Here is a 24,085-nt window from a genome sequence, read left to right on the forward strand (position 1 = left end):
AAAAACAACTTACTATAATTTATTTTAATTTAATTACAAATAACATGCAATTAAGTGTCTGAAAACATTCAATAGTATATTCTTTTAGTATGTTATCTGTGTAATTGGTATACTTTTTAAAGCTAGACTGTAAAAAATTATTTTCATGATTTGTTGAAAAGAAATCTTAGATAACTGATCAGGTTCAGATAACATAATATTTAGATTTTCAATCTCCATTGTATTAACTCAAAATTTTAATTTCAATGAACTCAAAATTTTAAGGCATCCAGGTTACTTATAACTTGTTTTTAAGTTAAACCAACAAATAAGTGTACTACTTTTTCACAAGGGGATGGTTCATTCATTAGATTTTTGAATTAGATTTTGTAGAGTAAAAGTTCAAATTGAATCCTCTCTCTGTCAAACTTTCAGGTGGCTGGAGCAATTTCTGCAATGGTCATTCTGGTGATCTTGTTAAAGATTGGAGAACTCTTTGAAGAGCTGCCAAAGGTTAGTACCCTGATTCAGCTCTTGTGTGGGTCTGTCATAAATAGTAATAGTATAAGATATCTGGGCTGAAGTCATGAATATGCTAATGTGTCCAATTACATAGCAGTATATCAAGACAAATTGTTCATGTGTGTGCTGGTTTCTTTAGGCAGTGCTGGCTGCTATAATCTACGTAAACCTGCAAGGCATGATGAAGCAGTTTGGAGACATCTGCTCTCTCTGGAGGACCAATAAAGTGGATATGGTGAGAGAGAACAAGAAGGAGAAAACAAAGCTTATGCAACACATTAAAAATAGAACTATAAACAAAATAGGACTGAGAGCAAGAGGGAGTGAATAGTAACAGAAAGAATGGGGTAAAAAAGAAAGATCTGAATTGACGGTTATATTATTCTGTCTGTTGTTTGTTTGTTTAGGTGGTGTGGGTGATGACTATGATCTTGACGGTGTTGTTAAATCCTGATTTGGGACTGGCTGCATCTATCGCCTTCTCCATCCTCACTGTCGTCTTCAGAACTCAGCTGTGAGTGACAAACCACATAGACAAAGCCTAAATAATTCACAAATGCACCATATTCCCATAATCCTAAACCCTAAATGACTAAACAGTGCATACATGTGCACCATTTGCATAATTAAGTGGGAACGTAAAACTGGTTATACATGCAGTCTCCTGTTTCAATTTGCACTGTTGAAGATCCCAAGAGAAGATTTTTCGAACGTCATATTTTGTTTCCTTTTGAGTTCCCTTAGCTTGGCCATATGAAATTAAAGTCCTGTTCTTGGCAGCAGGTGCATATAAACTCGCCATCTGTCCCTCCTTGATTTGTTTGCTTTCTTTTCCTTAAATACCCGTTTCTTCTCCTTCCAACAGACCGAAATACTCTCTCCTTGGCCAGGTTCCTGGCACTGACATCTACAGACCAGTAGAGGACTACAATCAGGTGAACATGACCATGACACCACCAACCACTACATCATTACAATACATGCATACTTTGTTCACTTCAACTGATTCTTTAGTTTTGATGTTGTTATATTTGGAACAGCAGAGGTGTTGCACAATTGTCAAATGGTTAAGCTGGATTAAGGGCATAGTTCATCCTAAATTTTCTGCCTGGCCTGGCACTTATGGTTAAATAAAAACCTGAATTACAGCACACTTCCTGAAACACCTGTTCTACTTATCTTAGATGATCTGATTAATCAACGACACATACCTTCGCAAGAGCATGACGTATCTGCAATTGTTTGACTTGTTTCTTAACAGTTCTCAGGGAGTGTTTGAATGTGTGGGTGTTGTAGTTTCAATTATCAATTGTGTAACATGTAGGTGCTTTAAGAGAGACCTAGTGTATGTATAATAAATAGTATCTGTGGAGTATCTAAAATGGGTTACATGTGTATGTTGCAGGTGATCAGGAGTATAAAGTGGTCAGTTTGTTGTAGTGCTATTAAAACTTTATTTTGAAATTCCAGTTCCATGTCAAATGTAATTGGCCACAAGTTACACAGTCTTTGACCTTTAGCAAAACATTTTTTTTTTTTTTAAATTAAGACCATTGTTTGAAGACAGAGGAAATTAACTCAAGTCAAGAGATAAACATTCAGTCAAAAAGAATTTTTCAGGATTTTCTGTTCTGGTGTCTCCTAGAGCTTTAGTCAGAACACATTACATTTAATTTGGTTCAGTTGGATTTGCATATGTAAATAACTTGGATAATTTGGGAAAATTATGATATATTGCTTCCAAAAAAAAGTTTGCGCATCCAAATCATTTAGAATTTTTCTTAGAAATGATTGATTTCGTTATTTATTTCACTGTCTGTTTTACACCCTTACAGGTGAAGGAGATTCCTGGTATAATGATTTTCCGTTCATCTGCAACATTGTACTTTGCCAACGCTGAAATGTACGTCGATGCACTCTATGAGAAGGTAGACATGTGCAAACCATACACTCTGATACATATTTATTCACACACATTTACATAAAGAGCACTTACAAGATATGATCAATAATTTATGACAACCTATGTTTTTACATTGCTTTAACTTATCAAAGTAAGTTTAAACTTTTTTGTTATACAAGATTCAACTCATCTTTTTAAAGTCAGTTTAATTCAATTTAAATTGAAATGACTAAAACATCCAAGTTGATTGAACTTAAAAATGTAAGGCAGCAACTTTTTATATATAGTGGGTAATCATCCCAAACATACAATCCAACATAAACATGCACTGTGAGATTATACCAAACAAGCTACTGTACATATAACAAATGCACAGGTCAGGATTTTCATGCAGTAAAAATAAATGTGTGTTTTTGTCCAGACTGGGGTAGACGTGGCTAAACTGCTCTCACACAAGAAAAAATTGGAAGCAAAGAGACTCCGAAAAGAAAAGAAAGCCGCAAAGAAGGCGAAGAAAGAGGCCAAGAAAAGAGCTAAAGAAGCTGCCGTTCAAGCTACTAAGGTCTGCATTTGAAGAGGCTGTGTGTTTGCATGTGGGTGTGTGAGATAATATGTGTGTTTGAGTATTCTGACCGAGCCAGTCGTCTGCTTTTAACCAGGGGGAAGACCTGCAGTTGTCGGACACAGATGAAAGCGGGGAGGAGCCGGAGTTGTCACACACAGGGGCAAATGGGGATGTTCATGAGATGTCATTCAAAGATCCAAAGGATGTAGTAACTGTGGAGGTGGGGCCTGACTCCGACGCTGATACCACGCTCCCACAGGCAATCATTCTTGACCTGAGCCCAGTCAACTTCCTGGATACAGTTGGCGTGAAAACTCTACGCAATGTGAGACGCAATCTGTACTCATTAATGACTTAATGAATATGTAACGTGTTTTAACCCCATTGAAACCCTTTGTTTAATGGCAGATCTATAAAGATTATGGAGAGGCTGGTGTACAGGTGTACTTATGTGGCTGCCAGAGTGAGTGAACGATACATACCAATACATTTAGTCTGAATACACTCTTAAAAATAAGGATTTCAAAGGGTTTGGTTTTTTTTGCAGTGATTTTATAAGAGAACCATTTTGGGTTCCCCAAATAACCTTTTAGTGCAACCATTTTTTCTTATTGTGAAGAATATATTAATGAACTAGAGAACCTTTTTCCACTGTAAAGACCCTTTTGTTCAATGGAAAGGGTTTCATGGATGTTAAAGGCTCTTCATGGAAATATGCCAATAAAGGACCTTTATTTTTAAGAGTGTACTCCTCCATGTCATGTGTTCCCTTTGTTGTCTTCATGACGCCTGGAATCACACCTGAACACTGAGCATGCAGTCGAGATAAACATGTTTGTCATCACTGATTGTAATTTCTCTCCTTCTTTCAGGAGGCGTTGTAGAGAGTATGGAGAAGGGTGATTTCTTCAATGAGAAATTAACTAAATCGATTCTCTTCTCATCAGTACATGACGCCGTTCTTTATTGCAAGCAAGGAAACAGCGAGGAGGTACAGTACATCCTTATCGCACACACGCATACACAAATGTCAGAGGTTTCCTAATCATAATCAGACATGTGGTGAGTGTTGGTGGCCCAGACAGTATTTCGAAATAAACATCCATGAATAAACATAATTTCTTGCCTTTCTTCTTTTACAGGTTTTGCAGGGAACACATTTGTAAATCCAAACACCAAACGTGATACGGAACACTCCAGAACCCAATTGTTATTTACACAAATAGTATTTGTTATTGGATTGTTATTTATTGTGTATTTCACTTTGGGGAAGAAAAAAGTAAAGGAGATGTTTTGATGAATAATTTGTTAAAAAAAAAAAAAAATCACTTTTTAATGTGAAATATCTAAGAATTTCCCATAGAGTTGCATTGTGCAAGTAAAATGTAAATCAGCTTTTGTAATGGCAAAAGAACCCCCCCCCCCCCCCCCCCAAAAAAAAAAAAAACCCCAGCAATTCTTGACAGGCTTTTCCGGGTCATGGCACTGTAGAGTTCCAGGTACATTTATGACACTGAAATATTACATATGAATGTAAACCAAGTTCCTCACAAAATAATCAGACTACGGGAAAGCTTTACTATACATTAAAAGTAATTTAATATTTTGGCAATATATACTACAGTTCAAATGATTGGGGTCAGTAAAGACATTTCAACATTTCAATTTTAAATAAATGAAGTTCTTTTGAACTTTCTATTCATCAAAGAATGTAGCACAGTTTCCACAAAACAATATGTTACTTGAGCACCGAATCAGCATATTGATTTCTGAAGGAGACTGGAGAAATGGTGCTGAAAATTCAGCTTGGCCATCACAGGAATAAACAGTTATTTTCAAGTGTTATAATATTTCACAATATTACTGCATTTTTGATCAAATAAATGCAACTTTGGTGAACTTAAGAAAATTCTTGCAAATGCATTAAAATATTTTACCGACCCCAAACGGTATTGTAATTATCATATAAAATTCAGTTTATGTATTTTAGTGTGTATATGTATGCTATGTGTTAACTTTGTATGCATGTGTATTTAGAATCAGCATAACTTAAATAAACTGTCATTTTCTTATTCTTCTGGCGAAATTGTTAGTCTATGTTATACTATCAGTAGTTTTGTTTCTGACTAAAGAATTCAATGAAAATTTCTAAACAAACAATCAAGTTTGGAGTCCTCTATTTTATGTTCATTATGAATTGATAATAATCTCAGTGATATATAAAAAAGAAATTATGTAGTTCTATCAGATATCTTTACTTTTTTAATATCAAGTTTTAGTCTGAGAACTAAATAGAATTAATTTTGTGGTAACACTTTAGAATACTGTTCCTTCATTAATGAATAACTACACAGGAACAAATGAGTAATGCATTAGTAACACTCTAGTAACTACTATTAACTAACAAGAAATTCTGATTAACGAATTAGTAAGTAATAGCGCTCAGTCGGATGTGGTAGTTCACTATAGCTAATCAATAACTACTATTTTTCATACCTCACTGAAGACTATAAGAACTACTATATACAGGTTAATAAATATTTATAATGCACAATGTTTAATATAAGGTAATGGTAGCCCATTAGTAATGAATCAAGTGTTACTACATCCTTCTAAAGAAACTACTAATAATTTGGATCAGTATTCTAAAGTGAAAAACATGATAACATTGACTGAAGTCACTGTAAGCTTTTAAGGCTTTTGTAAGGTTTTGTATAGTAATGAATCAAGTGTTACTACATCTTTCTAAAGGAACTACTAATTATTTGGATCAGTATTCTAAAGTGAAGATCATGGGAACACACTAGTAATGACTAAAGTGTTACCAAATCCATTGGAAGGAATTACTATTCAAAATCTTACAAAAATCTCAAAAGCTTACAATGACTTCAGTCAATATTAGGTAGTTATCATGTTTTTCACTTTAGAATACTGATCCAAATAATTAGTAGTTCCTTTAGAATGATGTAGTAATACCTGAGTCATTACTAGGGTTACCAGCTTTTATTATAAATTATGCATTATTCATGTTAATTATGAACCTGTAGATAGTAGTTCTCTGGGAGGTATGAAAAAAATAGTAGTTATTGATTAGCTAATAGTGAACTACTACATTCATCTGAGCGCTATTACTTACTAATTTGTTAATCAGAGTTTCTTGTTAGTTAATAGTTACTAGAATGTTAATAATTCGTTACTCGTTTGTTCCTGTGTAATTATTCATTAATGAAGGAACAGTATTCTAAAGTGTTACCAATTTTGTTTATACAACATTTATAACATCTATAACATTTTTCGTTTGATGGGTGCTGTTTTCATGACACATTCAGAGAGTTCAAAAATTGTGTGTTTATGTAAATATATAGGTCTTCCCTTCACAAGTTTCAGAGAAACTGGTCTGAACATTCTAGCATAAGCCCAAAAGGGACAGATCATGTGGAACCTGCCCAACCAGCAGCACATTGTTTCAACAACAGATAACACCTTTATTGTGGCCAAAGCACAAGCGGTGTGAAATGGATTTGGACAAAAAGATGAAGAAAGAATATGTGTTGTATTGATCAGTATACGACATCAAGTCTTGTATAATTTTAAAAAAAACAAAAAACAGAACAGTCCCATATTTTAATCTTAGCTCTTAGATTTATTGAAAGACAGTTGACACAAAGATGAATGAGTAATCAATCTCATTTAGCTGTAACGAAAGAAAAAGAAGCGTGCGTGAGAGAGAGAGAGAGAGCGAGAGAGAGAGAGAGAGAGAGTTTCTGTGTGTGTGTGTGTGAGTTGGCGGGTTCTCACACAGCTCCCCTTTCCTTCATTCTCCACCCATCAGACGGCCGCTCAGCATCTGTTGGTGTGCGGATCCGAGTTAGAGTTGAGCCCAGTGCGAGAAACAGCAGCAGACTGAGCGCCGCTGTCAACCATCGGCTCCGGTATACCGGACCACTGACTGGAAAAGCTGACTTGATTTCTGTCTCCAGCATTCCGTCTGTAGCAGGTTCAGGTAAGTGCCTGGTTGGACTTGTTTAATATCTAGTAAATGTTTCTACATTAAATACTAGGGGAAGTCACCTTTGCCAAGTATAGCCTATTAAATACAGACTTGATCAGAGCCGCGCACCGAGTCACGCGGACATTCCTTAAAGCAACTGTGTGTTTAGGGATTGAAAACAGATTTGTTTTATATCATCCAATTGTTCTCCGAACTTAAATGTATGATCAATTATATTTGTTATGTATACAGTAGGCTATAACCAAAAACAGAAAGAAATTACACTTAAAAAGTGTAGCCTACTGTTGACGATATTCTATATGGTAACATTTTACGGATATTTAGGCTATAGCCTACACTCAGTCAGCTGTGGAACATTTGAATAAAAAGAGCGAGAGAGAGAGAAAAAAAAGCCAATTTAGATGGCAAATGGATGTAGGCATTAATAATGAATTATTATCATAAGAAGCCTATGACAGAAAATCGGTTTGGTGACATTTTTACAATATTTACACTAAGTCAGCTCAGAAACTCGTTTTAACTTAGTAGGCTATTGAGACAAAAATAGATGAGCTGTGAAAATAAATGTGAATAAAAAGGCCAAGATGGCAAACGTAAATATAACGACATGAATAAATAGCCTATAGCTATTATTAATGATATATTCACAACGTTATGTTTTTATTGTGTCACTGCACAATTTTAGTCATCATTATTGTGTCAAATTAATATGCTATTAGGTTCTGCATGGTTAGCTAGCCTATAAACACTTAACAATTTTCTCTATCTTCTCGTTAGCAAAAACAGCAGCTATTGGTCGAGAACTATTTATGATAACGCACGAAAGCACGGGTGTCCTGTCATTTAGTGTTTCTCCGGGCTGAGAGATTGTCATATTTATCTGGAGGTCTGTATAAATCAGTCAGTTCTGGCCTCGATTCTCCATCGACCCAAATAACTTACATAGATTGGCTCGAATTAATTGGCAGGTCGATTCATTGGCAGCTTCTCATTCTGTCCCTCTTGACACGCTGTCAGTCACAACAGTTCCGCCGCAGTGCGCGTGCTATTTTTGCTTATGTGTACACTACAGAAAACTGCTCAACGCGATGACAAAAGACTTTCTTTGAAGCGTCGGTGCATTTCAAAGCGCGCGCGCGTTCATGTACCAATATTGCGAAAGGGTCAGGACAGTCCGTGTTATCTCTCCGGTCCTGACGTCAGCGAATGTAATTGTAAACACTCTGCCGGTCGCTGTACGGTGCGGTGCACCAGATGAATGAAATTCCCGGAATGCATATGTTAACCACCTGCCTGTTAGTCGCCGCTGTTTCATACTGGTACAGCAGTGAGCTTCTGACAGCGCTCCGTCTGTTTATTTCAGACTCAGCCCTCAGCGGGGACATGCCGGAACCCGAAGGGACTCGTCGGTCACCACAAGGTGTCCCTTACACCGAACTGCCGCACATCGTCAACGCCGACGGACTGCACTTGTTCTGCCGTTACTGGGAGCCCGACAGTCCGCCGAGGTAAGTGCGAAACATGACAACACAGACACAGAGATAGGTCAGGCCTCCTGGGACAAAGCGAATGACCCCTCCGTTACGGTCTCCGGTAGAGCGGGACGAGAGGCTGATAAGCGTTCACGGGGGTTTCCTAACGGAGCTTATTTTTAACTTGCAATTCCTTCACGCATCTAAACATTTAATTTCAAACGCAACACCCATTCTACAAATAGGCTATAACAGCGCAGGTTCATTTTGCAGTAAACGTTAACAGTTGGTTGATCTGCGGTTTCCCGCAGAACTTCTCTTTTCTCACAAGATAAAAGAACTGTTGGCCCACTCACGTGATGTCTAAATTGGTGAGCGAGGAAATAGACGAGGGAAGTATCTTGTAAATCCCCTCTCTCTCTCTCTCTCTCTCTCTCTCTCTCTCTCTCTCTCTCTCTCTCTCTCTCTCTTTCTCTCTCTATATATACTAAAAAATAGCTCACACATAAACTCACTAAAGAATTCAGTATGCCTTTTTATTAAAATAAAAAAATATTTGCTGAAAAAATTCTGAATGCAATTTGTGAGTTAAATCAGTGAATTCAGAATGTCCGAATTCTCAGTATTCATAGTAGGCACAAAGTAGGCTACCCAGATGACTTGCTATTCTGGCGAGATTCTGAAGTCTGCATCCAGTGAACACTTTACTATCCCATGAGGCCACAGGAGAGGAATTGTGACTGACACTGTAGGTCACGTGACAACATGAAGAATGTAGTATGTCCAGATTACATTCTGGACTTTTTAAATATTCACTAACTTACTTAAAAGAATGACCTACTCAGAGAGTATGCAATTTCAGAAGAAGCCTTTTTTTTAAATTAATCAGTACAAGAATCGGCTCATACAAGTAATATACACATGAATTGGGCTACATTGGTTGCTTTCTATCCCACTGAAAAACTATGTAAACTGACATTAAATGAAGACTCCAGACATATCAGTCTTCTAGAAAAAGCTGTTTTATTTTACATATCCAGTCGGTTCCTCGTGGGCTCTGCCCTGCTGACATGAAATTGACAGACTTGTTAATAATAATATGTTTACTTAATTGAGAATTTATATCATACAGCCAGTGCCTGCTTTCACTCACACTGGTTTTCAAGTGATGTAAAGCCCGTTTCTCATAAACACTGTCTTGTTAAATGACTGTACTGTCCTGAATAACTCATCTGGTTAAAGTGAACGAGAGAGGGGCCCACTCATCTATGCGGTGAATGCTGAAGAAAATGTCTTGGTTTCCATGCAGAATTTGAGTTGAAAGCCCCTGCTCATGGCCTCTTATAGACACACACACACACACACACACACACACACACACACACACACACACACACACACACACACACACACACACACACACACACACACACACACACACACACTCTCTCTCTCTCTCTCACAGTACAGATCTGCTCCAGTACACTTTTCTACTAGTGTCATCATCAGCTGTGGTTCTAAGTAATTGTAAAATACGTCATAATTTTGAGAATGTGGTTTTGTCTGATGCTTCCATAGCTTACTGCACACATTCATACAGGCAGTTTTATGTTTGTGTGTGTGTGTCATGCTTATGTCAAACAGGTTAAACTCTCTGTTACAGAGCTGTTGTTTTGCCATCAGCTATTCACCCTGAAGTGGCCTTAGTGTAGCCCAGGGGAGCATGCCGTTACCATAGTTACTACCTCTTTCCCTCTCTCAGACTAATTTGATCTCTAATGCGTGTGAGTGTATATGACGAGAGTGAGCGTGTGTGTGTGTATCTGTACATGTTCATGTGCATGTATAATAAGAGTGAACTGGTAAACCACAAACCATGTGATCCTCAGTTAAATGTTATAAAACCTCAAATATTTTGTTTTGGAATGTGGAAGATGTAGCGTTTCCCATGTGACTGAATGTGATCGATTCAGAGCAAATAACATCTGCAGCCATCAGACATAACTATATCAAACATCTGAAGGAACGCTGTCAGGATCCCCTTTTTACTAGCTGTTTAGAAACATCTCATCGGCTCTACAGCACAGAAAATACCGGATGCTTTGCATCATTCAGCGATAAACTGATCCAATGTGTGTTGTTTTATTTTATGTAACAGCATCCAAATGAGGTCGAATAATGAAAATGTGAATCCCACTTGACAAGATAATGTTTAGACTCTGCTCTTGGAAGACAGTTTATATAGTTTATATCAGCTTTTTTCAAACTTTTTGATGCCAGTAACCCTGTGAGTAAAATATTAATCTAAATATTAATCTAAAAATTATTATTACATTTACATTTATGCATTTATCAGACTCTTTTATGCAAAGCGACTTACAAAAGAACAAAATCAATTTGTTGAAGAGCCAAAAATATTCATAATATACAATGCCAGGTTAATTTGAAAGCTATATTAGGAAGCAAGTTAGAGAAGAGGAAAAAATGCAGAGAAGAAATTGAAGGTGTTGTGTGTGTTATTAATATAAATGTGTGATATTATAATTCAACAAAATTATACAATTGTTACAAAACATTTAATTAGAAGCCAACATTAAAGGGTTATTAGTTCACCCCAAAATAAAAATGACCCCATCATTTACTTACCCTCAAGCCATCCTAAGTGTATATGACTTTCTCCTTTCAGCCAAACACAATTGGAGTTATATTAAAATATATCCTGGCTCTTCCAAGCTTTATAATGAGAGTGAATAGTAAGATTGGGGTTAATAAAGGTCTTCTGAAAAGAAACGATGGGTTTTTGTTATAAAAATATCCATACTTATTATTTTATAAACTCGAATCAAAGGCTGCGTCCAAAATCGTATACTCTCTTGAGTAGGTACTTATTTTGAATTATTAATTACTTCATGACTGCTAAAAAAGTATGTTCTGTATGAATGAAATCTGGACGTACTATATTTGCCATGTTGTCATTCTCGTGTGACCAACCAGCGTCGCTCCACTGCCATTCACATATCCTCACCCGTGGCCTCATGGGATGATACATACCATCATATGCATACTTCAGAATCTTGCCAGAAAAGGTCATCCGGATATTTTTTTTTGAGTACTGTGAATTTGGACATATTTATTTTGTCACATAGCCTACTGTTTGTTGCTTCCGTACCCAAGTCGATTTCCAGCCGAAGAATGAATTCTGACCCGACACATGACGTATTGACCAACGAATTAGAAGTCTAAAACGAGAAATTTCGAGAAATGCTTGAGTTTGTTGCCCAGCTCTATTTGTTTGAACCGCTTGTCTACTCTTACCTAAGCTTACGCTACTCCTACATTCTACACCGGATCTTACTCGGCTCTGTCGTGAACGCCGGACTGATGTTACCGGAAGCTAGTGATTACCGTTTACAGTTAATTATGGATATTTTTCTGACAAAAACTCATTGCTTTGCTTAAGAAGGCCTTCATTAACCCCTATTATAATAGTAACCTACTATTCACTATTATAAAGCTTGGAAGAGCCAGGATATTTTTTAATAAAACTCTGATTGTGTTTGGCTGAAAGGAGAAAGTCATATACACCTATGGCTTGAGGGTGAGTAAATTATGGGATCATTTTCATTTTTGGGTGAACTAACCCTTTAAATTAGGCTTGTAATTCTATCTGGTAAAATTGATTAAATGAAAACATCATTACTGTAAAAATATTTAATTTAGATCTTAAATGAACATGCATTGACAGGCCTAAAAGTACATTTTATAAAACCTTTTTTTTTCTCTCTCAAATTTTTTGTGGACCTTCTAGCACTCGCTCACACCCAGGTGACATCTACACCAAACCAACCTTTGAAAGTAAACATAAACGTAGTAAGGTTGTCTGTTGGAAGTTGAACTTCCACTTAAAAGAACTGTAATGATAGATGTGAGCAGCTGAAGTAACAAACTGTTTACAACGAATTCAGCGGTTGGCTTAGCATTCAAAAGAATGCCTCTGCTCACAGTCCAGACATCATCTCATACTGTCCCTTTACAGTCGCTTACATGTTCATGTCCAGTGCTGATGCCGCCAGATGCAACCAGAGAAACAGAAAGTGGGTGAAAGTTGAAAAGACCACAGTAGCTCATTGTATGACCCCAGTAATGATTGACAGATCGCTCAATAGATAATCTGGGTATTGAACCCATGCAAAGTGAAGTGAAACACTCTTACACAGTCTGATAAATTGGGTCATGCCAGTCACCGTGTTTCATTCTCTAGTGTCTAATGGCATTTGGAAAAGAATTCCTTTACCAAACATGGATATTTATACAGCTGCCAGTGCAACGCCAAAATACACACACAAATTTGTCCCTCGCAAGCGTAGCCAAAACTGTACAGGCACACAGAATTTTTCATTATCTATTTATCTCTATTCTGCTTCTGATGTTTGTTGCTTTGTAGATCTGTTTTGGAATTCCAAAGACGAGCACACACACACATAGCAAATACACACAGTAGTCTCTCTGTCTGCCTCGCAAACTCCATTCCCAGGGTTCAAGGACTAAAACTTTTTAATCTGAAGATGATCATGACTACAAACACACACAAACGTTTCCATTTGATCTCACACCAGCAGCTCTTAGATTGAGTGGCTTTATTTTTAGTGAATACATTTCTGTGTATGATAGGGAAATTAATTGAAAGATTAGCAGATTCTGAAATAGAAGTAAACCTACGCACTCCCAGTCCTCTGAGACCATGTGAGCCCATTATACATTTACAAAGACTCTTTTTGTTACTGATTAGAGGCTGCTTCGAGGCCATAACAAATCTGCAATAGTGTAGGCCTAATACATCTAGATTCCCCATCTCCCTCCTTCATCTCTTTCTGTCTTATTTTGTCTAGGTTTTTGGGTGTGAGATACTAAAGAGTGTATTTTTTTATTCTGGTGTGGGGCAATTCCACGCAAAAATGTCACATCCATAACGCCAACTAAATACTAGTGATGTAGTACTCGAGTCCGGTGAGGTCTCGAGACCGATTTCTGCTATCTCGGACTCGACTCGGACTTGTTCTTACAAAGACTCGGTCTTGACTCGGACTCGACCCTTCAAAGACTCGGTCTTGACTCGGACTCGGCATAGGCGGTCTCGTCCCATCACTAGTCCACTAGAATACATACCACTAGAAATTTTTTATTGACTGTTCGCAAAGACCCGCCCCCCTTAGTTACTGTCGCTATGTCCGACAAGCTACACCGTGACCGTTCTCACGCCACACCATGTTCTCACGCAGTGAAAAATACATCGCGGAGCAGAGAGGAGACTGACAACAAGCTGACAGACAGGACAGACCAGGTTACTTTTCGGTTACTTTTGATATTAAACATATTAAACAAAGTCTCGCCTTTCAAATTTGGTCATTTTTTAAAAGAAATTTAAACAATAAATACCGTTTTGTGGCTCTTAAATGTGTAGTGACAGATCGCTGTAGAGCATCAGTTAAAGCTGCTCGTGAACCGATCATCTCTTCCTTCTAGTTAATTTATAGCCTCAAATAAACATGAACAAACATAAGAAGCAATGTTGTTTTAACCACGGCGTCAGTACACTCCGTGTTTCAAGTTCAAATCCTCCCATGTTAACCAACGGACTCGGTCTCGACTCGGACTCGACCCTTCAAAGACTCGGTCTTGACACGGACTCGGTCTCGACTCGGACTCGACTCTTCAAAGACTCGGTCTTGACACGGACTCGGTCTCGACTCGGACTCGACCCTTCAAAGACTCGGTCTTGACTCGGACTCGGCATAGGCGGTCTCGTCCCCATCACTACTAAATACCATAGCATTGTGTTGGTGTTATGGATGTGACAGTTTTGCGCGGAATTGCCCTGTGAGACTTGATGTGTCTATATTTCACTTTGGGAACTGAGAAACAGTTCTGAATAATATCAGTATGACTTTCGCTTCCGTTAACGGTTCTTGCACGTACATTTTCCACCGATGCGGATGCAGACTACTTAAAGGACAAGTTCACTTTTAAAATGAAAATTCTGTCATCATATACTCACCCTCATGTTGTTTCAAAGCTGTATGAATTTCTTTCTTATGCTGAACAGAAAGGAAGATATTTAGAAGAATATCAGTAACCAGACAGTTTTTGGGTCCCAATGACTTCCATAGTAGGAAAAAAATATACTATGGAAGTCATTGGGACCCAAAAACTGTCTGGTTACTGATATTCTTCTAAATATCTTCCTTTCTGTTCAGCATAAGAAAGAAATTCATACAGGTTTGAAACAACATGAGGGTGAGTATATGATGACAGAATTTTCATTTTAAAAGTGAACTTCTCCTTTAACAATCGTGAGAAAACGGGTTCTCCATCAAAATCGGGTCTCCATTAGGACCCCAAGCGATCTCATTGGCTTAATGAACTTTTAATGGGTACTCTCTTTAGTGCCTGATTTTAATTGTTGTGATATTACTTACTTCAATATCAGTTTAATATTTCAAGATTGATGTAATGGTTCAATTATTTGTTTATTATTATTATTATTATTATTATTTATTAACATTTTATCAAGTGAAAGTTTATTATGCAATATATAGTAAGCAATTAAATATATATTATAAATCAGTGGCGTTTGTGTGTACTTAGTAGCATACAATTAAAAGCAGATAGTGTAGGGAAACCGATTTCTCATGACAACCCCGCCGCACCAGTGCCACTGAATCTACAACCTGAAACAGACAGCGTGACCATTGTTGCTCAATTACACAGCGAATGACTCTTGGTCGGTTCTTTTTAGTGATTCAGAAACATTCAGAGAAACCAGTTTAGTCTGATTCCCGATGAAAATAACTCAAGGAGAGTCAAGAGTTCAAACGCTTAGAACGGTGTAAGTCTGTGTAAATATCCATTTGTTTGTAAAACACATTTGTTGTAAATGTATTTATTGTTGAGGTTATCTCCTCATCTTGCAATTAAATTGCATTTCAAATGTTTATTTCTTAAGTGCTAAAAGAATTGTTAAAGAAACTGTTAAGGAACTGGAATTGTTAGGAAGAGTCTAAACTTAAACTGTTCCATTCTTTACGATTCCCAGCCCAATTCAATAATTTGCATTTTTCCTCCATCAGGGCTCTGGTGTTTGTTGCCCATGGAGCAGGAGAGCACTGTGGAGGATATGCTGACATTGCTCACAGTCTGACCCAGCATGGCATTCTGGTGTTCGCCCACGACCACGGTTAGTGGCAGACTCCTAATCAAATGGCTGAAATCCCCAACATACAGATTTGTTGGTTAGCAACGGCACAGCAGTGTTTTGGGTGGTGTAGGAGGGCGTGCTCTTTATGAGGCTGTGAGAGTGTGGGGTGAAAAATGTATTTACGCCCACATTTGATTCCTTGGTAATTCATCCACCCTGTTTTCTTGACATTTATAATAGATGTTGTGGGAATGAAGTCATGGACATCCTGGGTTTAGAATGGGGGATGGAGTTGAGAAATGACAGAAATGAAATGAAACAAGAGAATATAGAATATAGCAGGTGCTATGTGTACAGAATGTTAAAGAGGTTTTGTGGCAGTACCATGGTAACTAATGATTCACACAGAGAGACAGCAAGCCGCCTTGTGATGAGCAGTTGGGGTTCTGTGAGTGTGTGATTTGACTGTCTGGTGCCTCGGTGTGAGTAATTGGTTCTATTGAAATACAACAAACAGAAATCATTACAGTCAGTCTCTCTCTATATGTTTCTTGATCTCTTTCTGTCTCTCTGCTCCTCTAACAAGCAGTTTCACCTCTCATTTTATATATATATATACACACCACATGCTTTTCGAATTTCTATTCTATAATAATTTTGTTGTTGTTCCATTATTCATTTTATGTTAATTTGATGAAATGTCATGTCAAAAAATTTCCTGAGCTCTTCTTTGTGAGCTGTTGGCATGATTTTGTGAGTGACAGTCCTCTTTTATCTCCTGTTTAAAAGGAGAGCTGATACACAAAGATATTCTCTTTCTCTTTCTGTCTCAGTTGGTCATGGGCAAAGTGAAGGTGAGAGAATGGATATCAAAAACTTCCAGATTTACATCAGAGACTCCCTTCAGCACATTGACATCATGAAGGGCCGGTACCCCAAGCTGCCTGTCTTCATCATTGGACACTCAATGGTAAAATACACTTTGAAACCGTCCCCCTATATTTTTCCATAAGCAAACAGAAAACATGTGTTCTGTCTCTTTCTAGCTCCTTTCCGCTTTTTTAATGTTGTTTATTAGCATGACAAACAAATTTTCATTGTACAAGCTGTGGCTGAGCTTACTTAAAAGTACAAGACCAATGCAAAATAAATGAGATAAGTAATAAAACTATAACATAAAGGAAGCATAAATTATATAAATAAATATAAAAATAAGATGAAGAAATAAGAATAAGAGTGATTATACTTTAAGGCAAGAGAAAGATTGATTTACATTGTAAAACATATTGATTTGCATTGTATTGTATTCATGCATTCATGCAGTTCGATTTTAGCAGCCAAGTTCTCAGCTCATTTGTTTGCATTCTTACAAGTGTCCAAAGGTCTCATATTCATATTTACATGTTTCCTACGTTTATATTAAAATTCTTTCCGAGAAGCTGACATCTCAAAAATATGTAAATATTTTTTGTCTGGAAATTTCTATACAAACATTTAACACTCTGTTTAATAACTATTCAAAGTCAACTACAACTGTTGATAAAGTCAAAGTAAACTATTTCAGACTGTCTGTGACTCATGGGGTGGAGGCCACAGGAAGAACCGTGTACTTTTGCTTTGTTCCATTTCCCATGTTCAGTGTGTTAAACCCAAACCATGGATGACTGAATATGAGCAAGAATCCAGATGAAAGCTCTTTGCTTTTGTTTTTACCCAACGGTTCCTAATAAAACAGACCAGCTGCATCCTCAAGAAGCTTCATGAGCCATATAGACTAGAAATGTGTCTGGATGTATCTTTACACTGTATTTTTTTGAACATCACAAAGTTGTGTTGTAGTGATGGGCATTCTGGTAAAGTAAGAAATCCTTCATCTACTGCTAATGCCCATAATGCACCTCTCTCCTGTTCCTTCAGAGCAGATTCTCAATCTAGATAATGAAATATGTTTTCGCTGCTCTCCATCTCCCTCACTTTCCTTGGCTTTTATTTAATTCTTCCCCTCTTTCTCTCGCTAATCTATTATCTTATGTAACAACAGGCTGTTTGGTCCTTATATAATCAACCACAGCCTTAAGTCTTTAATAAGAAAATGAAATGATTTTTTACACAATGCTTCCTATAAGGAAATTTACAATCTTGCTACATCCAGTCGTGGGATCGTGGGACCGTGGGACTTTTCGTTTTCTGTGACCTGAGGAACTGAAGCTACTGGCTGAATAAACATTTGCTTTCCTATCACGTTTACAGAGGAAAGCGATCAGTGTCATATAATAGTGTGTGTGTGTCCTGGGAAAGCCCTACCTTATGGGGACAAAATGTCCCCACAAAGTTAGCAATATCCAAAATCCTTGTCCTTGTGGAGACATTTTTTGGTCCACATAAGGAATAAGGAACAGCTTATAATTTTGTCTGTGATGTTTAGGGTTAGGGTTAGTGTAAGAGGATAGAATATACAGTTTGTACAGAATAACTATGACAAGTCCCCATAAAACATGAAAACACAACGTGTGTGTGTGTGTGTGTAAAGGAAAGGCATGTACAGATCGGTGTGTTTTACTCCCAGTGATGCATCAATTCTAATTAAAAAACAATGACCTCATATAATCAAATCAAAGCAGACCTCCTATTTTCCTGATGAAGCTTTAGTGTTAGTGTGCATGTAGTTTTGTGTGTCTAAACTGAGTGTGTGTTTGGGTTTGTATGTCTAGACTGAAAGTGTGTGCGTTACTTAAAACAGACCATTATTGGAGTCTCTTAGAAATGTGGTGGGAACTGCTCTTTAATCTCTCCACCTCTTTTGAATCCTGGCCTCTACTCATGAATATTCATAGATAGGTTCATAATAGAAGCAAGATGAAGAAAGCAGAGGACCAGAGCATCAGAAAATTACAAATTAGGGGCTTCTCACTCAGATTTACCCATGTGTGGAAGTAAAATTGTCATATTTATCATTCACTGTATTACAGACAGAATTTTTATGGGTTTTCAAACTTTTATATAGGCAGCTATATATTTTTATGTATACAAGACACCTAAAATTAAGCATATTATGGTTTTTATATTATTTTGCCATAATATTTTATACCAACTTTGAGTGCTGTTAAATGCATAATATATATCTTTTTATTTAGAAGTACTAAGTAATCTACAACCTAAGTAGTGTAGTTTGCTGTTTTCAATAACATGAATGGGTCTGTTTGTTTTACTACAGGGAGGGGCCATTTCCATTCTGACCGCATGTGAGAGGCCGCAGGATTTTGCTGGTGTGGTTCTCATTGCCCCCATGGTTCAAATGAACGCTGAATCTGCTACACCCTTTAAGGTAAAAAGTCACTAAACACACTATAGTGATGGAAAATTATTCTTTCTTCCCAATTGTTTGCATTTAATATCTTTCACAGCTGAAACGTGAGGCTGTAAATTAGATCTGCTGCCCCCTGCAGTCAGACGGTTAAATGCAATCAAATTACAATAGCTTTCAAATGTCAGCTGTCAAATAACTGCAGTAAAGCTCAGTGCTTTCATCTATTCAATCAATCTCTGCCTCTGTAATGACATTTAATTCAGTTTTTTTAGTGCATGTATGAAATCAGTTCCCATCACATTTCACCTATGAACAAATCATGTTTTAAATTGCATGTAACCGAATGTATAGCCTTTGTCTTAATTTTGAAGAGTAACTATTGTTTTATCATATAAAATACACACATTTTTGAGAAATATTTTGCTTTTTTAAAATAATAAAAAATGTGACTTATGGAACAGATACATTTTATGAGTATATTAGGTGTCCAGATACCTTTTTGGGCAATGGTATGTTTATTCAATACGATGTGAACATTGTCATTTTTACTAGCTGTTTCATTTGTAAATCTAAGAATGTTTCTATGAAGAATTTAAAATTTTTAGATGCTTTTAGATGTTCAGGTCTCTGAAGTAAATCATCCGTGTGTTCTTGGATCCTTTGCAGGTTTTCCTGGCAAAAATTCTAAACCGTTTGACTCCAAAACTCTCTCTCGGCTCGATCGAGTCAAGATGGGTCTCACGGGATCCCAAACAGGTACAGGAATGTATGCGAAAGGTCTTCTGTAGAAGTAGGGAAATGTGTATGTGTGTAAATTTCACACTGACAGTTAGTGTTTGAATAGGGTTAAGTAGACAATCTGGCAATGTTGTTATGTTATGTTAGCTTTTGAAACAGTGTTTACACAGTAAACCTACTCTTTCAGAGTGAGGCACATATGGTACATAGTGATGAAAACACACATGTATGTAATTTTCTTCATAGCTTGGCCCTGGAATACTGTTAAATTGACAGAAACAGCTTGTCCCATTTATTCAGTCATTGTAGACAACATAAACAGTACAATCTTACAGTACAATAAATTTCATTTGAATTGTTCAAGAACTTTTATGTTTTTTGTTCCCTGTTTATTGAGTATAATCTTGAGAAATGAGTTACTGCTATTAAGATCATGTTTGAAATCCTACATCTCCTCATTAGGTGGAGGCATATGACACAGATGAGCTAAATTATCACGGAGGGCTGCGCGTCTCATTCGGAATGCAGCTGATGGATGCGGCTACTCGCATTGAGAGAGAATTACCCAACATCACGTGGCCCTTCTTTATACTCCATGGCGACGCCGACAAGCTTTGTGACATCAGAGGCTCTCATCTGATGCATAATGAGGTCAAGAGCACTGATAAAAAACTGAAGGTGAATCAAACGTGCATAAACATTGGCCAAATAAATGCAAGAATGAACATTCTGTCATCATTTACTCACCCTCATGTCTATCCAAACCTCCATGACTTTCTTCTGTGGAAAACACACAAAAATAATGTCTCAGTGTTTTGTCACTGACTTTCATTTTATGGAACAAAAAAGCAGTTCTTTTGTCATCATATTAGTTTGTGTTCCACAGTAGAAAGAAAGGTTTGGAATGACATGAGGGTGAGTAACTGATGCAGGAACTATCCCTTTGAACTAGAGGTTTGACTTGTGAAAACGGTCTGAGCTGTTGTTGTGGCAGTAGATGTTTCGGATATCACAGAATAACCTGATCCAGATGCACATTCTGTTCTCTAATAAAAACCACACATCTCCCCCTCCATGTTTCAAAATTCCTATAAGCCTTGCCTAGTGCATACTAACTCACAAAATCTGTGTGTGTTTCTATGATGAACAGGTATATGAAGAAGCCTTCCATGCCCTGCATCATGACTTACCTGACACAGTTGAGTCTGTCTTAAAGGAGGTGAGCACCTGGATCCTGGAGAGACTCCCCAGCCCTCATGGGTCTTAGCTGTCAATCACCGCATGCACACTTGCCTAAGCCCCACTCTCTATCAATTCTTTCATCTCTACTGACTAAGGGATGTCTGATTGCACTACATGCCAACAAAACTACCCTCATTAAAATTACCTAGGTGATGTAAGAGGTCATTAGTAATAGTAAGTTACCTTTGACCTTAAGTTCCAATTATGCTTTAGAATGGCCAGTAAGGGTTCTGTGGGAGTTTATGTTCCGTCAAACTTCAAAGGTATCAGCACTACAGGGCAATTTGCTCTTTGTGATGTCCACTGCACATTAGAGATGCAGTGCTGCCCCCGCTGGACAACAGCAGTACTGCATCCTGCTTTGAGCGCAGTTACCAAGGCAACTCAACCATTGCCTATGGCTTGGCAGAAAAACAAACTGAACCTACAGAATGAGAATATGGTAATGCTTTGAGACATTGAGAGAGCAAAATGTCTGCTGGGCAATTTTAAAATTGCTCTCGAAGAGATCAATTAGACAATCTCTAACAGACACATCTATGCAGGAGATCCCACAGATTCCCACATATACACTATATATAGCCACATTAAGGAGAATTAGAAAAGTTTTTTGGCTTTTATGAGTTTCTTTTGGTGGTTTGACTGTTTCAAACACCTCAGACTGTTCCTGCCGAGAACTTGATGTTCTGCAGCTGCATTTACTGAATACGAAAACTATTTGCAGCTGATTCTTCCTTATGGGCTCTGGAATTGTAATATCTCATTCCTTTGTTTTTACAAGTGTTACGTTACTAAATTAATATGTTACCGTTGATATTATAGTATGTTCACAATAGCTTTTGACCTCATTGTACGCCTCAGGGTTCTCATGGGGTTTGTAGCTCTAAACAACATGAAATTGTAAAAGGTCAGTCGTTCACACCAGCTTAACATTTAACACGACTGTTTCGATTCTGACAAAGGGGAGTTTTGTTACAGAGATTTGCCTGTTATCCTCAAAGGCATTTTATCAATGAATGTGGATCAATGAAGGTTTTTTTTATCACTGAATGTGGCACATTTTTAATGGAAGCTACACGCAAAAACTTTCTCTAGCTGAATTTTATAGATTGACATTAAGATCAGAAGGAAACTGACTGCTATCCGTGACATGAACAGAACTGAAATGCCTAGCACAAGATTGTAAATAGTGTGCATGTTTGTGTATGGGTTTTGGAGGGAGAATATGTAGAGAGAAGCTATATATGGATGTCTGTTTCACACGTAAAGTATATTGTCTCTCAATCATTTGAAATGGATCTCATCACGTGTACATGATATGTAACACATCTTATGAGAGTTTGTAGAAGAACTAAATCTTTATCACTGATAATCTCCTGTGACTTTGACTGTTTCCTAAGGTGGAAGTGCTTGGAGCACGGCTAATATTCTCAAGGACATTATCTTTACATTGGGCAATAACGCATTATTCATTTGGATTTGAAGAACTGTCCATTTGAGTTGCTTGCCTTTACTATGACATCTAAAATTCTCTCCTACAGATGCACTGTCCTAGTAAATGGCACATTTAATATAAAAAATGTTCTGAATGCTTGCATAAATGCTGTAATATATTAAACACAGAAATCAAAGATATAATGTGATTTAAATAATAATCAATATGGCCAGTTAATAGTCTCTGAATTGTAAATTCTATAAAATAATAAATTTGAAATGCTAAATGATATATGGCTTATGTGGATTTATTATTTTTCAAAATGATCCCAGCACTGTGGACTCTACTTTGTTCAACTGTCTGAGAAAGATTTATTTTTATTTGTTTGTTGATTGATTAATGAATTGATTGATTGACTGGAGTGATTGCATGCATGTGTTTATTTAATTTATCATAGATTTACAAAGATGTGCCATGACTTGGGTCATATGGTCATGAGTTATGGTTAAGCCCCTCAGGCTAAGGCACCAAAAATCCCCAAGCTTGTTAAAAGCCACTTTTATACAATACACCAGAGATTTGTGGCTGTGTCTTTCAGATTTGAGTGCCAGAACTAATTATGCCTGGAAAAAATAGTTTACATAGTCTCCAGTGAAAATTCACTATAAAGATCTTTTTTAGAAACCACTCCGATTTGTTCTAGAAAACTGTCATTTGAAGTCATGCATCTCAATGTTCCCCTTGGTGCACATCTGTCCTAGTTTCTCTAAGACTTTTTCCCGATTTTATTTTTATTTAAACATGGCCAAATGTGTTAAACACAACTGAAAGTACGTGAAAGTATGACGAACATTGAATATACAAACATGGAGAAGAGATTTAGAAGTAGATTTTTGTGAATGACTAACATTCCTCTTTTCTGTGGACTATGTTCTGCCCTATCACAACACTACGTCTTTTTCCTTAATCTTCTTATGAGTTTAAAAGTTATGATAAGTCAGTCACCATTTACTTTTATACTGTCGCATGTCCTTTTGTGTTCCACAGTGACTGAAGAAAAAAAAAAAGGTTATGAGACTGAGTAAATTACAGAATGATCAACCTCGTTAAGAACTATTGAGCTATTATGAGTTATTTTTTGCCCGGCAGGGGGCGCAGGGGTTCCTCGAGGAAAATAACTGGAGGATTTAAAGGTAGGTTCTGTGTGGCCATGGTAACGGCTTTACCTGCGACCTGAATGGAGGAGACCCGAGAATAGGAATAGATCAACTGCTCTATATTTACTGACAGGGAACTCCTTCTCTCTTGAATTGTTCGTCAGAGATAATTATTATTTTTTATTTTTTTTTGCCATGGAGCCCTTCTATGAATCGACACAGTTAGATTGTAGCATTGCCTTGTGTTTTCAAAGTAGCCTAAGTAGCCTAAATCAAACAATCAGCTTTTACTTTCGATAATAAAAATTAATATTTTACGTTTTATGGTTGCATATATAGCGCATTTATAGAATTCATGACTCAAGACTCAAGTCCGAAGATTAGTGTAAATTAAACAGTTCCACCGGGCTCTATCGATACTTTTGTTCTTTTTCATTCACTTCTGTTACAGAGAGTGCTTCCGTATATTTCTCAGCGCTCAGCTTTGCTTGAGTTCAGAATTTGGCCCTGAACCCCCCACTACAGCCTCTTCACCCACTTCCTAAATCTCTCACACAC

General features: G+C 37.2%; 2 protein-coding genes across 2 annotated transcripts in view; both read left to right on the forward strand.

The window, feature by feature from the left end:
- The window catches only part of slc26a6.2 (solute carrier family 26 member 6, tandem duplicate 2), a gene marked incomplete at its 5' end in the record, with an annotated part of 11,188 nt that extends 6,148 nt beyond the window's left edge, over window positions 1-5,040 (forward strand). Inside the window, 10 exons of the mRNA XM_079896158.1 lie at window positions 415-492; window positions 641-736; window positions 909-1,015; window positions 1,367-1,436; window positions 2,337-2,429; window positions 2,826-2,966; window positions 3,064-3,294; window positions 3,378-3,432; window positions 3,842-3,960; window positions 4,112-5,040. Of these exons, the coding sequence (XP_079752284.1) occupies window positions 415-492; window positions 641-736; window positions 909-1,015; window positions 1,367-1,436; window positions 2,337-2,429; window positions 2,826-2,966; window positions 3,064-3,294; window positions 3,378-3,432; window positions 3,842-3,960; window positions 4,112-4,135 (1,014 nt within the window). The 3' untranslated portion in view covers window positions 4,136-5,040. The remainder of the gene's footprint in view (window positions 1-414; window positions 493-640; window positions 737-908; window positions 1,016-1,366; window positions 1,437-2,336; window positions 2,430-2,825; window positions 2,967-3,063; window positions 3,295-3,377; window positions 3,433-3,841; window positions 3,961-4,111) is intronic.
- A 1,430-nt stretch (window positions 5,041-6,470) lies between these two features.
- mgll (monoglyceride lipase) lies at window positions 6,471-21,337 on the forward strand. The gene is made up of 8 exons (XM_079896675.1): window positions 6,471-6,972; window positions 8,345-8,489; window positions 15,581-15,687; window positions 16,482-16,618; window positions 18,863-18,973; window positions 19,622-19,711; window positions 20,156-20,371; window positions 20,844-21,337. Exons 1-8 carry the CDS (start codon window positions 6,642-6,644, stop codon window positions 20,958-20,960), a joined length of 1,254 nt encoding a protein of 417 aa, XP_079752801.1. The 5' UTR covers window positions 6,471-6,641; the 3' UTR covers window positions 20,961-21,337.
- The last annotated feature ends 2,748 nt before the right edge of the window (window positions 21,338-24,085 follow it).

Source organism: Squalius cephalus (genome assembly GCF_949319135.1).
Source record: "Squalius cephalus genome assembly, chromosome: 16".
Lineage (NCBI taxonomy): Eukaryota > Metazoa > Chordata > Actinopteri > Cypriniformes > Leuciscidae > Squalius > Squalius cephalus.